General features: G+C 33.2%; 1 protein-coding gene across 1 annotated transcript in view; it reads left to right on the top strand.

Annotated features, from left to right (window-relative positions):
• LOC142329259 (uncharacterized) overlaps positions 1–13,948 on the top strand; it is a 61,642-nt gene that overhangs the window by 34,139 nt on the left and 13,555 nt on the right. The window contains exons 8-11 of the mRNA XM_075373681.1: positions 5,479–5,871; positions 9,966–10,088; positions 12,819–13,046; positions 13,261–13,362. Coding sequence (XP_075229796.1) covers positions 5,479–5,871; positions 9,966–10,088; positions 12,819–13,046; positions 13,261–13,362 — 846 coding nt within the window. The remainder of the gene's footprint in view (positions 1–5,478; positions 5,872–9,965; positions 10,089–12,818; positions 13,047–13,260; positions 13,363–13,948) is intronic.

Here is a 13,948-nt window from a genome sequence, read left to right as displayed (position 1 = left end):
TGGTAAATAACAAACCTAGCATATTGCTAAAAATTAGTTGATGAACTTTAAAAAATGATAATCAATACATTAATATCACCAGGCAATAATAAGTGTTCAAAATGGTTACAAGATAATATGAAATTTTTTCCCCTTAAAAGAAGCAAAAAATATGTATGCAGGTGTATCACAAAGTTCTCGTGGGGCTTTCATGACCTATGTGTAAAAGTAATGGAAAAAGTTCATATAAACATAGTACCTAAAATGCTTCATTTGCGAGTACGGCCAGTGAAAGATTTCGATGTTAATTTTTAGGATGTTAATTAAGGGACAGAATTAGTGATTCTTATGGTTTTTGATCTGAAAAATCGATTACAATAGGTCCCATCTTCAGTAGTTAAGAAATTTGGGGTGAAAATGAAGAAATGGGGTTAACAAACCTGTTTTTGGTTTGACATATAATAACTTTCTTAAATTGGTAATAAAGACATTAAACATTTAAACAAAATTTAGATAATTTAATTTTGAACATAATTGTGTAAGATATAAGTTGAATAAAACAAAGGGTACAAAAATTTTATTTTAGTCAGAAACATATTTATAAAAACAGAATCTACTGTTAAAAAACTGGAAATTCATAACAGTTGTAAAATAAAAAATATGTAGATAATTTTTTTTAATTACAGAAATGCAATAAATATTTGAAGTATTATTTCAAAGTTTGCAATAATAGCTGTTAGATAATGTACAATACTGTATTAGTGTTAAATCATTCTGCTCTGTACATTAAGTATATCGGTTACTGTGAACTGTGCTGTCGTCAGTGAATATTTTCTGTGAATTTTAGTTTGAATGTAACCGGTTTGCCATTGAAGTATGGCCGAATTTGTTACAACAGGGATATGCTGATATGATATTGATTTTGGGTTTGTGTAATTATAATGGTGCTGCAGAATATGAAATAAGTTTTTTGAATTGCAGATTCCAGATCTCAAAGCAATTAGTGTCATTTCACAATTTTTGGGAAACAGTTTCACTACCTAGTATTCATACGAGCTATGAATGATCTGTCCAACGTGATGCTGTTATTGATGAAATTATTATTAATGCAATTCAATGCAGTCCAGGCATCAGTACATAACATCTTTCTAAGCAGTTGGGAGTTTCACATTCGATAGCTTGGAGGACACCAACAAAATAGAATTTTATCCTTATCATAAAGAGCCAGTTCAGACATCTACAGGCAGGAGATGATCAGCTTCGCCTTGAGTGCTGCAACTGGTGGAATACAAATCATGTATTTGTTTACCTACGAGACAAACTTCCTTCTAGATTGCATCACAACTTACACAATGAGCATACATGGGCTGAATTAAATCCTAATGAAATGGTGGAATGCAATTTTCAACACCAATTTAGCATTAATGTGTATGGTGCGGCCTTCTTCACTATCATCGTTTGGATCTTTGGGACCTTTCATATTACCTGGCTCTTTAATGCTGAGGTCTACTTCCACTTTTCTTTAAGAAGAATTCTTGGATGAGTTATGTCGAAATTAATTTTTTGAACAGCACCATCATGTGTTGTATGGATAAAAGGTTAAACCATGTGTGGATCATTAGTAACTGCAGCTGATTGGACTGTAAAGTGGCGATAACCTTGTTACCGTGCCATTTGGTACATTTACAAAATTTGGAAGGTTTATTAGGGCAGTTTCTCTTCATCATTGCACTGCCCTGAGTTTGTGAGATGTAAGTTGCAGATAGAAAATATTCCATTTGTGATTGGGTCTCACAAAATAAATTAAACATACCCTTTTACTTATTAAAAAAAAGGTATATCCTGAATAATTTTCGTGACTCTTTCATAATTCCCCTTGAAATTATATCAGGCTCAGTGTTATCACATCTCCCAGATACTGCATTATGACATCTTTTGTGTGTATGACAAAATTTTCTCGGGCCTGGTATTTCCAGTTCTTGGTCAGAGGCATTGGTTATCCCTATATTGAAACCTGGCAAAGATAAATCATGCCCTTTAGTTATCATCCTATACCATTACCTTGTGCAAGGTGATGAAATGAATGGTAAACCATCATCTAGTGTGTTAACTTAAGAATAACGCCTTAATTGCCCCAAAACTGTGTTGTTTCCACCAGGGTAGGTTGTCCATTGATCATGTGGTTCCTTTGGAAGCTGCTACACAAAATGTCTTTATTTCACCAATGCCTGGTTGCTGTATTTTTCGTTGTAAAAGGTATACAACGTGGCTTAGATGAGAGGAATCCTAAATAAACTGCATCAATGGAGTATGCAAGGAAATCTTGCATTTATTAGGGATTTCCTCTGTAGTCGGTCCTTCAGAGTTAGACTTTATCTGAAAATTTCATCCCAGAAAACTGAGTACCTCAGGAAAGTTTCCTAAGTGTTACTTTGTTTCTCGTAGCCATAAATAATATAACAAACTGCGTGCAAAAACTGGTTGTGATCTTTATTTGTTTTTGCTATTTACGTAGCTTGTAGAATGTTAGCTAGAGAATAATGCTGCTTCAAAACACAATAACCCACTTAGATTTGTGATATAAATCTGCTGGATTCATGTTTTCTTCTGAAAAAACGAAGTGCATTTGCTTTTCCTGGTTGAGGGGACACAACCCTCAACTGTACTTACATGGTGAACAAATTGCATGCATGCATGCGGGTTAGATTTCTATGAATGTGGTTGGACCAAAGAATAATGTGGCTAACACATTTGAACGAACAGAAGGTAAACTATCTAAAAATGCTAGACATGCTTAGAGTTCTACATAAAAATACCTTTAGGGAGCTAATCATATATGCATGTTGCGCTTCTACTGAGCTCTAGTCTGTTCCTGATTGTACTACAGCTGTGTGGCTTTCAATGGTGTAGGTCCCCTTAAAATGCTTAATTTAGTCATCACTCAGGTCAATAGATGCAGGGGTGTCATAGACCTTTGTTGACACAGTGGGCATGTTGCTGATTCGGCAACTCCATTGCAGTGGAGGTGGGTCTGGATGTAGTCGTACCCAGTCTTCATTTGAAACTGCAACAGCCTCACCTCCTGGAAGATCTACTGGCACTTGTCCCTTTTCGTCAAGTAATGATGCGCATTGCTTCTCCTTTAACTCTAGCCACCATTTCTGATCCAACTCTCCTGTGATTGATGATTTGATTAATCTTTTTGCCTTCACAAAAGGTATTGGTTTCTTCCTGCCACCTAGCTAATTGATCAGCCTTTTCATTGCCTTTTACAGTGTGTCATTATCCACTGTAAAATGACTGTATGCCTTTTAAAATCAGCTCATTCAATTCCGGACATATTAACTTGTTTTGTAGAACAGCAGAAAGCATCAGAAATGGCAATTATGGTAGCCTGTGAGTCAATCAGGATAGTGACTTTCTATGGTTTGATCTTTGTTTATGGATTCCAATGCGAGAAAAACTGCTCTGACCTTGCTGTCAAAGTTACTGGCAGCTTTCCCACTGGCTCTGATTACTAGAAGGCATATGCATATCTCCAGCCCTTCATATTTTCTTGCCCCATTTACAGAACATCTGTGAACATGTGTAACCATAGGGGTGTGGGGTTACCTCTCTCATATAGTTTCGAGCGCAAAATTCTTTAGCACTGTCCTTGAGCAGCTGTGTTTATCGGATGCAGGAACTGTAAGTTGGCTTCAGCTGATTTTGTAAGGATCATTGGTGGAATCATAACGAGATTTTCTCTAGTACCATTTTCTAAGTGTTTCTTAGAGTTACATCAATTTTCTAAGTACAGTACATATAAATGCACTTGGGTATAGTTAATTGTTTCTCAACTTTGAATTTTTTTAACTTCTTTTTTACTTTGTTTTATTCAATTTATCTTACACATTTTGTTCAGAATTAAATTCATTACAACTTTGTTTAATATTTTTGTATGTTTATTACCCATTTTACAGTGTTATAACAAAAAACAGGGGTTTTTTTACCCCAGTGTCTTTGTTTCAACCACATATTTCTCAAAAACTACTGGAGATATGTTTCTGGGACCTATTTTATTCAGTCTTTCAGGTCAAAAACTATTATTGCTAATTCTGCCTCATAATGACCTAAGATTCCAGTATGACCTAATTTCACCGGTGTAGCTGAAATCTGAGTAAAATCTCTCTCTAGCCATAACTCGCAAAGGAAGCATTTTAGATCATGTTTTTATGAACTTTTTCCATTATTTTCACAAATAGAGAATAGGTTATGAAAGCCTCAGGAGAACTTTGTGATACACTTTTTATGTCACGTGCAAATTAATCTAAACAGATAAATTACACAGCGGTACAAGCTGTGAATATTTACCTTTTTTTTTCTGCATCATGAAACCATACTGTTGTTATTGCTTTAATGAGATCAATTTCTGAGGTAGAATTCATTTTAATTATTGTGACTATTGTACTAAAATTTTCAATTGGGTTTAAGTCTGGGTAGTTGCCTGGTCACAGGAGCACTTTAAATTCTTTGAAAAATGTTTTCTACTTTTTTGTCTGTAAGGCATGGGCCAAGTCTTGTTGGAACACTCCATTCCTTAGAGTGTTCACAATCCTTTCATTCAGAATTTTTATATATGTGTCACTTTTCAACATACGATCTACCGGAGTAATGAACAAGGGCCTTGAAATTGAAACAACCCTAAAATATTTTTTTTCTGGGGATGTTTAACTGATTTATGAGCTGGTGATGTATTCATCTGATGCTTTTCTAACTTACAGAACTCTGTTCCTGAACATAAAAATGTGACTGGTTGAAAAACATATAATAGTTTTCCTGTCTTGTATGGTCCAGGTAGCGTGTGCTTTGGCCCACAAGAGCCTTTTTTTTTTGCACATTGCAGGTGTTAAAACTATTTTAGCTGGATGACAAGCTTTCATCCAGCCGCAAGAAGTCAGCATGTAACTGTGGTCACATGTAAATCTGTTCTTTGATTTAATCAATCTTATGTGGGAGTAGTTTTACTCTTATGGTCACAGAGTTTCTTTAAGTTGTTTTAAAATAGCATTCAATGTCCCTAGTCCTAGACCACATGCAAAAGCTATTTGTCATCGTGTCAAACTATTATATTCCAGAAAGACAACAATGTTTGAGCAGTTTCTCGGAGTTACACCATTATTATATATTCGACACAAACAAAAAGTACAAAAATTTGATTTTGTAATAAAAAAATGAAATAAACGTTCACAAAACACTGTTTATAATATGGGAATTATAACCAAAAAACCATAACCTCACATTAGACACACAGCTTTAAGAATGGATTTGGTCAGGGAGTGAAAATAAAAAATCCTTGTTTTCAGGTCAATTTTCATCCTATATATATAATATATTAAAACCTTGGTGAATAATGTACATAAGAGTGTATGTTGTTTATTTATTCTGTATTTGATCATGATATATTTATAAATTGAACACTTGTGATTTGAATTCATTTACTTACTTTTTTCATTGCAGTTAAATGGTGAAGGTGGAGCTGAAGATGAAGACCTAGATGATGAGGAAGAAGTTGAAATTGAAGAAGAAGTTGAGACTTCAGTTGAAGAGGAGGAGGACGAAGAAGAGGGTGAAGATAAAGAGGAGGAAGATGGTGAAGTGGAAGATGAAAAGGAACCTGAGGAAAATGGTGTTAAAAAAGAAGATGAAGAATTGGAAGAGGGAGAAACACATGAGGAAGGTGAAGAAGGCGGAACTGCTGCTTCAACTGTTGTGAAAAAGAAACCAAAAAAAAAAATGGTTCGTAAAATAGTTAAGAAAATAGTTAAGAAAAAAATAAAAAAAGAGAAGCCCTCTCCTAAAAGCAGAAACAAGGATACTAATGAAAAGGAAGACACTAAAGAAGGAGTGCATGTAAGTATCCAGCAGTATTAGTGATTCATCCAATAGTTACTTAGATTTGTATATTCAAATCATCTTATATATTCAGTATATTTTTTTTTATGTAATTAAAATAAAATTTCATAGTTAATTTTTAAATAAATAATTTTTTATATACTATTTTAATCAGTTGTTAAGGAGGCTGTTTTATCAGATAACTACCATCTGTTTCTGATGCAGTATGCAGAACTCTGTATTATTTAGGTAGATTATGTTATGCAGATTTTCTTACTATTTCACCTCTTTCATATAATAAATTTGCTCCTTGTTGTAAGAAGTACAACAGCTTTCTTTTATACTGGTTAAAGTTAGCTCCATCCATTTATTCACTCGCATGTGCGCGGAAATCCTTCCCGCCCATTTTTTTTTGAAAATAAATTTTTATTAGAAGCATTATTACAGACTGGTTGTAGTTTAATAAGGGTTTTAATTTTCCCCATTTAATTGGAATATGGTCTTGTTTTAAATTTGGAAAATTTTATAATTTATTTGTTGAGGGTATTTCAAGTGTATGATGGCTGTTAGTCTTGCGTGTTGATGAATATTTGTTACATGAAGGTTAGATCCAGCTGGGTGAATTTGTTTTAAAAATACCTTGTTGAAAATATTGAATTCTAATCTACTTATGAAGAATATTGAACTTTTTTTTTTAATTGTTACAAAAAAGATTCTGTTATGTAGATTCAAAGCAAATGGTACATATTGATGGATTTTACTAGTCAGTGTTTCTTAACTTGTGGGGTGTGATAACACTAAATGGGGGACGCAAGCATATCGAAAAGAGAATATCATTAAAAATTTTTATCAATTCACTGAAAGTAAAGCATGTACATTCTGACATAACAAATAATTAAATGCACCTTTACACTTATATAATACATTTATTAATAGGGTTATATCAGTAACTGCACATTGTATTAATGGCTTATTGTATTAACTTATCAATACTAAATTAAAAAAAAAAACAAGTTTAATAATTATTAGTGACTTCTAAGGTATTAGAAGTAATAATCTTGAGTTCTTTTTGTATATTTAGCACGGATCTGTATTTTGTCTTAAAAGCAGCCATCGCAGAAAATCCAGTTTCTCAAAGGTAGGATGTTGAAAATGGTAGTAGTATACAAAAGGCTCTTTTGTTTTCAGCACAGTAAACTCGTCATCAATCCCTGCCCAAAATTCAAAAGAGTGATTTAGTTTCTAAATTGTCTTTTGATTTCAGCACTTGTCATGAAGTCTATGAAGATTTTTTCTTCGGTAGTTAAAAGCCCTTTGGGAATATCTTAATAGATCCCTAACCCACTCAACGATTTTCAATGGTTACAAAAACAACTTTCACTTTTTGTTCTTCAGTCTTGTAAGTTTTAACACATTCATCCACATTTGCAAGCATATCTAGGTTTTTTGCTTTAAATTTCTGCTCCATGATTCACTTTGGTACAAAAACCATTAATCACTCATATCCATTGTGTGTGTATTTTCTTTTTGAGTTGAAGATTGAAGGTATTTAATTTTTTGAATATGTTGACCAAGTAGCTCAATTCCATCACAAATAAACCCATCTTGAAACTTCTTGGCTTCCAGTTGGTTTTTCTCTTCTAGAAAAATGGTGATTTCATCTTATGAACACAGCAAAAATTTCCCACATGCCCATAAAATTTCCTGTCTTGTCTAATAAAATAGTAATGCTGAATGTACTGCACCCATCCAATATGTTCAGGCTCAAAGTATCTCAGGTTGTTTCTTGATGAGAAAGTTTTATTTAAAAATCACCTTCAATATGTTGCGAAGAAGGCCTGCAGTGCCTTCTTTGGTGTTGGGATGTGTGGTCAATCCTGGTTGGGATTTAAATTTCAAAACCACGAGCATCCTGTAAAAGGATGTCTGTAAGGCTATTATGCTATATGGGCAGGTGGGTGAAAATTAAAAAGGTATCTGGAGATATTAAGGGCTGAGCGCCTTATATTGATAATGGAATGAGTGGTTTCCATATCATTTTATGGAAGGCAACCTTTGTGATTGTAGGCGTAAAACATAGCTCTGATTGTGTCAGAGAAGCAGCAGGATTATATTTGCCAAGAAGTTAGATGTAGGTTTGTAGGACGTTTCTTGGGTACACCCTAATAAACATGTCATTCTTTCTGGCCATGGTGCTTTTCAGTACAGACTTCAGAAGTTCAGCCTGGCAGACTCGGGCATGTGTCGCAGTGCAAACAATTGGATAATGCATACAATGTCTTCTATCAGTGTTCAAAGTACGAATTGATGTGTATGGAGACCATTTGTCAGCTGGATATTATCGGGTTGACACTTTAGCTTCGTGTCAACTGGATGTGTTAGGCCAAAAGGATGATAGAAAATTTTTTATCATTTACTTGGCAAAAAAGAGAATTGCTGAAGGGATTTAGGGCTCCACCTGGGTTTTCCTGTTTTATTTTGTTTGGTTTGTTGGTTGTTAGTTATCATTTTTATGTTGTCTTACTGTTTTGATTTATTTTATGTACTAGTTTTATTAGTGTTAAATTATCTTTGGTCTGTTGTGTGACAAACTCAACCTATTCCAGATAGGTAGTTTGTTTCTTCACATGTTAGTTTATCAGTCTTGTTTAAGACTAGATGTATTTTTTCAACAGAGTTCTTAGTACACCAATGTGAATGTTGCTTGTGGAATTCACATTGATAGCATCCTGGCTGAGGTTGACTGGAAGATGTTTGTCGTAACAGGTATTGAAGATGACTTCTGGTAAAGCCCATGAAGGCTAGATACTGAGGGGGTGGCATGCCACGATCATAACTGTCACATGGAGGGTGTCTTCCCCTACATGGTCAGGATGTATTGCACCCATGTCTTTACAAAGTGCAGAAAATTTTTGTGATTTTTAGAGATCTCATTTTTGTATAATTTACTATGGTTATAAACATCTTTAGGGCAATATTCAGACCAGGACTCATTTCTTTTGAAGCCAGAGCTTCTCTGTGGATCATGCAATGTGTCCAGACACACTGGAGATTTTGTTTCAGAAGTACTTGTATACTTTGGAATCTCCCAGACAATCAGTGCATATTCAGATGCAACTTTTGGTTGCATTGGTTTGTAGAAAAGTAGTTCTGCTACTGCTGACATACTGTCACAGTATATCAGAAAATTGAACGTAAACAATGAAATGAGTATCTTTATTGCTATCTGTTGCCTCATCAAGCTGAATTAAAAACAATTTGTCAAGCAACTTCCCGAAAAGCTGATTCTGTACATCTTCAGCTATATCACAAATTCGACGGCAGACTATCATTTGATACTGGCAAAATTATCTACAAAAATAGTTTCTACAATCTCAATTGCAGCTGGGAAAATTAAGCTCTTTACCAATGGCGTTGAGGCCTTTTACATCTGGTTACTTTATATGAAATTTTTTAAGAAGCAATTGAAGCTTTTTCATTCACATTTACTTCCTTGTACAAAGTAAAGGAAGTATTGTGAACTTGAAACATTTCAGTTTCCAGATTTCAATGGAAATATCTTCCATTGACCAAATATCTTTAATTTTGATCTTCCCTGAATCCATTTTTCTAGTTTTGGTGTGATGTATGATCACACATCTAGTTGTGCACCTCCCCTTTTGATTGCAAATGACTGAAACAAAAGGTGTCAAAAAAGCCCAAGATCCAAAAATATCTAGATTTTGGACTTTTTCTTAATTGCAATCATTGAGAGCTTTTCAACTATATATCATAAGTGAATTTCATTGGTTCCAGAGTTATAGCCAAGTAAAATGTTTATTAATGAAATATTTGAATCTTAGGGAAAGGCACATGGGTTCGAAAATCGGACTTCTCATTTTTTTTAACTTTTTTTTTAATTTAAATATATTTTGATTTATTAATAATTTATTAACTTCTCATTGTAAAAAAAAATTATGATTAATAATTCAATAACAAAAAAAATTTAAGATCTACTGAATATTTAATTTTGTTAATTGCAATTAACACGCAAACAGTTGAGAAATGCTGACTTAAGTCATTATTATTGATATAGCCTTATGGTTTTAATATGTAATCATTTTATTTTAAAGGTGACCATAAAGCAGGATTCAGAGAGCCGTGCAGTTAATGAAGAGGGTCGCAGAAATTATCTTGGACGTCCTTATATCAGACTTGATTGTCGTCACTGTGGCATACGTTGTGTTACATTTAAGGTAGGTAATAAATCATCAAAGGGTTTTTTATTTTTTCAAATATAACTTTTTTTACATGGAATTAATGTTAGTGTTTGTAATAGCAATTGTGCCTTTTAGCTAGTTGTATTTAGATTATGATTATGCAGTAATTAACATTCCCACTTTGTGTATTTACAGTGGTTTATTGAAGTATATGCCACTGGTAGTTGAGAATCCTCATCAGCTACATATTAAATGCATCATTTTTTTAAAAATATTCTTAGGGGTTCTCTGAAACTAAGCTGGAACTCTAGCATCACATTTCAGTTTTATACGTTGTTACCTTAGTCGTAAAATAGAGCAAGTTCATTTTTCTTTTAAATAGCACATTTTAGCTGTAAAAGTACTACTGTGTTACTATGTCAACTAACAGACCTTTGTGAAATGATCAAGTCCTGATAAACAAGTGTTGTTGCTGAGAGGTAAATGTGACTAGATATACTGTAAAAAAGATAAAATTGCACTTGGTCACATTTACCACTAAGTTGACCATATATAAAGTTATACTTGGTCTTACTAGCCATTTAAGGCTCCAAGCACTTTAATATGGTGGACAGATACTTGCTGGCATTCAGTGACCTAGGCGTGGCAGCGAATTGCTGTCTAGATGGAAGTAAATCTTAATTTATGGATGTAATCTATATTTTTAGTAGTTGACAGGTTGCGCCTACCCATTTAGTAAATATATGACTAGTGAGTGTGACACGTAAGCTGGTGTTGTATGCACTTAGTTTGCTGATGCTGTTAGGTAAGCTCTAGGAGAGCTATTTAGGACACTGGTCACTAAACTGTGTTGAGGCTCAGTAGCCGTTTGTGGCACAGACATTTGGTCGTATGCTTTAGGGTGATCGAATGGGGTGGCGGCGGGAGGAGAAAAGCCAAGCAAACCAATATTTGGTCTTAATTCAGTTGTCAACAGTAGGAAATAGTTGTTTGAACTTACCATAATGTGAAACCTGATTCAAAAAGTACCAGTTATTAATAAAAAGTAGCCTGTTTCTAATAATAATAATAATGAATTAACGTCACGTATGTGAAGTAGCTTCATTAGCTAGTTATTGGCCTTTTGTCAGCATTGTTTGCCTTAGCATTGGCAGCGATTAATGATGGCTGTGACTATATATAATCCTGCTTGTGAAATCGAGTAATATTAGATTTCTCAATGTTAAAGGTTGTAATGCTTCTGAAATTTATCATGAATTATATGAAATGTACAGGCCTGTAGTAATGAGTGAAAGAAAAGTGAGGCAGCAGTTCATATGTTTAATAAATTAATTAAATGCTCATCATAAAGAGGAATTGAAGGGACGTGTTCAATAGAACATCCAAGACTATAAGTACTATTCTTACAACTGAATATTCACACATTTCACTTTGTATAGAATTTATACTGTAAAACTAGGCTATTGTGAACATTGTGCAAGATGGGTTCCAAAAGTGTTGGCTAATGCACAAAAATTCAAAGGAATGCCATCTACTCCATGCATATTTGGATCTCTATGAGGGGGGGGGGGAATTAATGTCTCTTTCTTATATCATAACTTTTGATGAAAATGGGGCTTTTGTACATCAGTGTCTTGTCCAAATAACCATCCTGTCAATATGGAAGATAATCGTAACCATTTTCAGAGAGTGGGGAAAGGTGTTTTATTGGTGGATTTTATGGAGCTGGGAACAGCAATCATAGTGATAGTGTTCGGTCTGGTGATATCCCAGTGTTAGGAATTCATGTTAGGAATTTTTCTTAATTTTGATAATACATGCTCCTCCTCATAACTGCTCTTGTCAAGAAAGAGGATTTATCCGTACGGTTGCAGACTTTATGATCATCCCTCTTACACTGCAGATTTTAGACCTACAGATTGTCTTTTTCATCACTTAATAAAATGCTTTGTTTTTAACAGTTCAATGACATTTTTAAGAGTTGAAAACTGCAGTATTGAACTGGCTGAAATTTCAGGTGGCAGATTTTTATCAGCAGGGTGTTAAAAAGCTTGTTCTTAGATATACATATTCTTAGATATATATATATTGTTCTGAGATGTTGTTTTCTTAATTAATCAAAATATTAAAAATTCTGTGAATTAACTATAAAGTAAGTTATCCACTACTGAATGATTTAATCATTTCTGGTATTTTTTAATTTAATTGTATTATGTCTCTGGTTAACCGCATATATGCTATTGTTACAAATCTTTGGAAGGGTTGTTTTCTTCATTTCAGATTCCTGTTCTTGGTAAATATCTGTTGATAAAGTCATAATTTACTGTTTCTTTATTTTTAAGATAGTAAGTTGTATATACTTAATTTACCTACCGATAAAAGTATGTTTTTCCTTCAAATAAAAGAAGCATGTTCAACAGTTCTAATTGACTATTATAAAATTTAAAAAAGTCAAAAACTGTGTTTCTAATTGTGCATCTCTATAAAGTTAAAAATAAAAATTTAGTAGTTAGTTATTTTAGTCGTTTTCAGGTAGTGGAATTATAATTGTATAATTTATTTTGATATTAATAGTTTGTGCTGTGTCTTCAACTACCTTTGCAATACAGAAATCTGGTATATGCTGGCTCTTATAGTGTGTAGGTAATTATCGCAATTTGTAGTTTGCATGTTTAATGGCCTCATTTAACAGTGAATGTTCTACCTGTTGCTTTCTTCATAAGTATTAAATTTGTTAAAATTTACATTGTTTTTCTTTTTATTTAGGAGTACACTTTACATATGCATACACCTAAGCACATCAGTTCAATGAGACGTTTATCGCTAAAATTAAGACAACAGTTGGCCCGAATGCGAATTGATCAAAGGCGAGAACAGCGGATACTAGATGAAGAACACAAGGATAATCCAAATTTGAGAACATTCTTTTGTTCTACTTGCAAGTTGAATCATCGATCATTAAAGGGTCAACACATTGCCTCAGCCCGTCATAGAGTAAGTTTTTAATTCTTTATCACTGTACTGAATAAAGTATGAGATGATTGCAACTAAATTAAAATTTTATTATAAACTATGCAACCAGTGTGCTTATGTAATATTAATAATTTTTAAGAAATTTTTATTCATCCCTTGACTTGTAATTTGAAAAAAAAATTCTTTTGTCTTTTATTCCTTTTCTATTTAATTTTTTATTTTATTTTTTTTTCAGAAAATGCGTGAATTCTTAATGCCATACTGCCGTGTATGCAGAGTTACATTTAGGTCTCCTATGGGTTATGAAAATCACATGTGTGAATTGGATCATATCAAGGTATGAATAACTTTGTTAATTTAATTATCATTGTATTGACTATTGATAATCACAGTAGTAGTGCATTCATGGAATTTTGTTTTTTGTGAAAAAGTATGTATAAACTATAGGAGGCCCCCCCTATTTATTTCAGAGCATCCCTTTTTAGCTGTTTTAACCATTTAGTAGCCTTGTTAGACAAGGTTGCTGTTAGTTATATTTGATCTTCTATATTTTTTTTCATAAAAAATTATTTCTACAGTACAAAAATATTAATGTATTTTATTTTTATTGAAATAGACTGTGGGATATAGAATTTAAAAATTCTGAATAAGATTAACAAACAAATTTTAAAAAAACCCTTCAAAATGTTTGTGCTAATTTATAAATATAATAAAACAAATCCAGAAAACAAAGTAAAATAACAATTAAAATATATCTGATAAACACATATGGATATTGAAAAAATAAGTTGATATATTTATGTCTCTAATGAATGGATTTGAATGCTAGATAGTGGATACTGGTGTACTTAGTGATTAGGATTCAGTTAACCAGACATGTTAGGAATGGTAGGCCCGAATGTACAAGCTACTACATGTCATAT

Source organism: Lycorma delicatula, chromosome 8, assembly GCF_047948215.1.
Source record: "Lycorma delicatula isolate Av1 chromosome 8, ASM4794821v1, whole genome shotgun sequence".
In the NCBI taxonomy this organism is placed as follows: Eukaryota; Metazoa; Arthropoda; class Insecta; order Hemiptera; family Fulgoridae; genus Lycorma; species Lycorma delicatula.
This window is presented reverse-complemented; position numbering and strand designations above follow the sequence as displayed.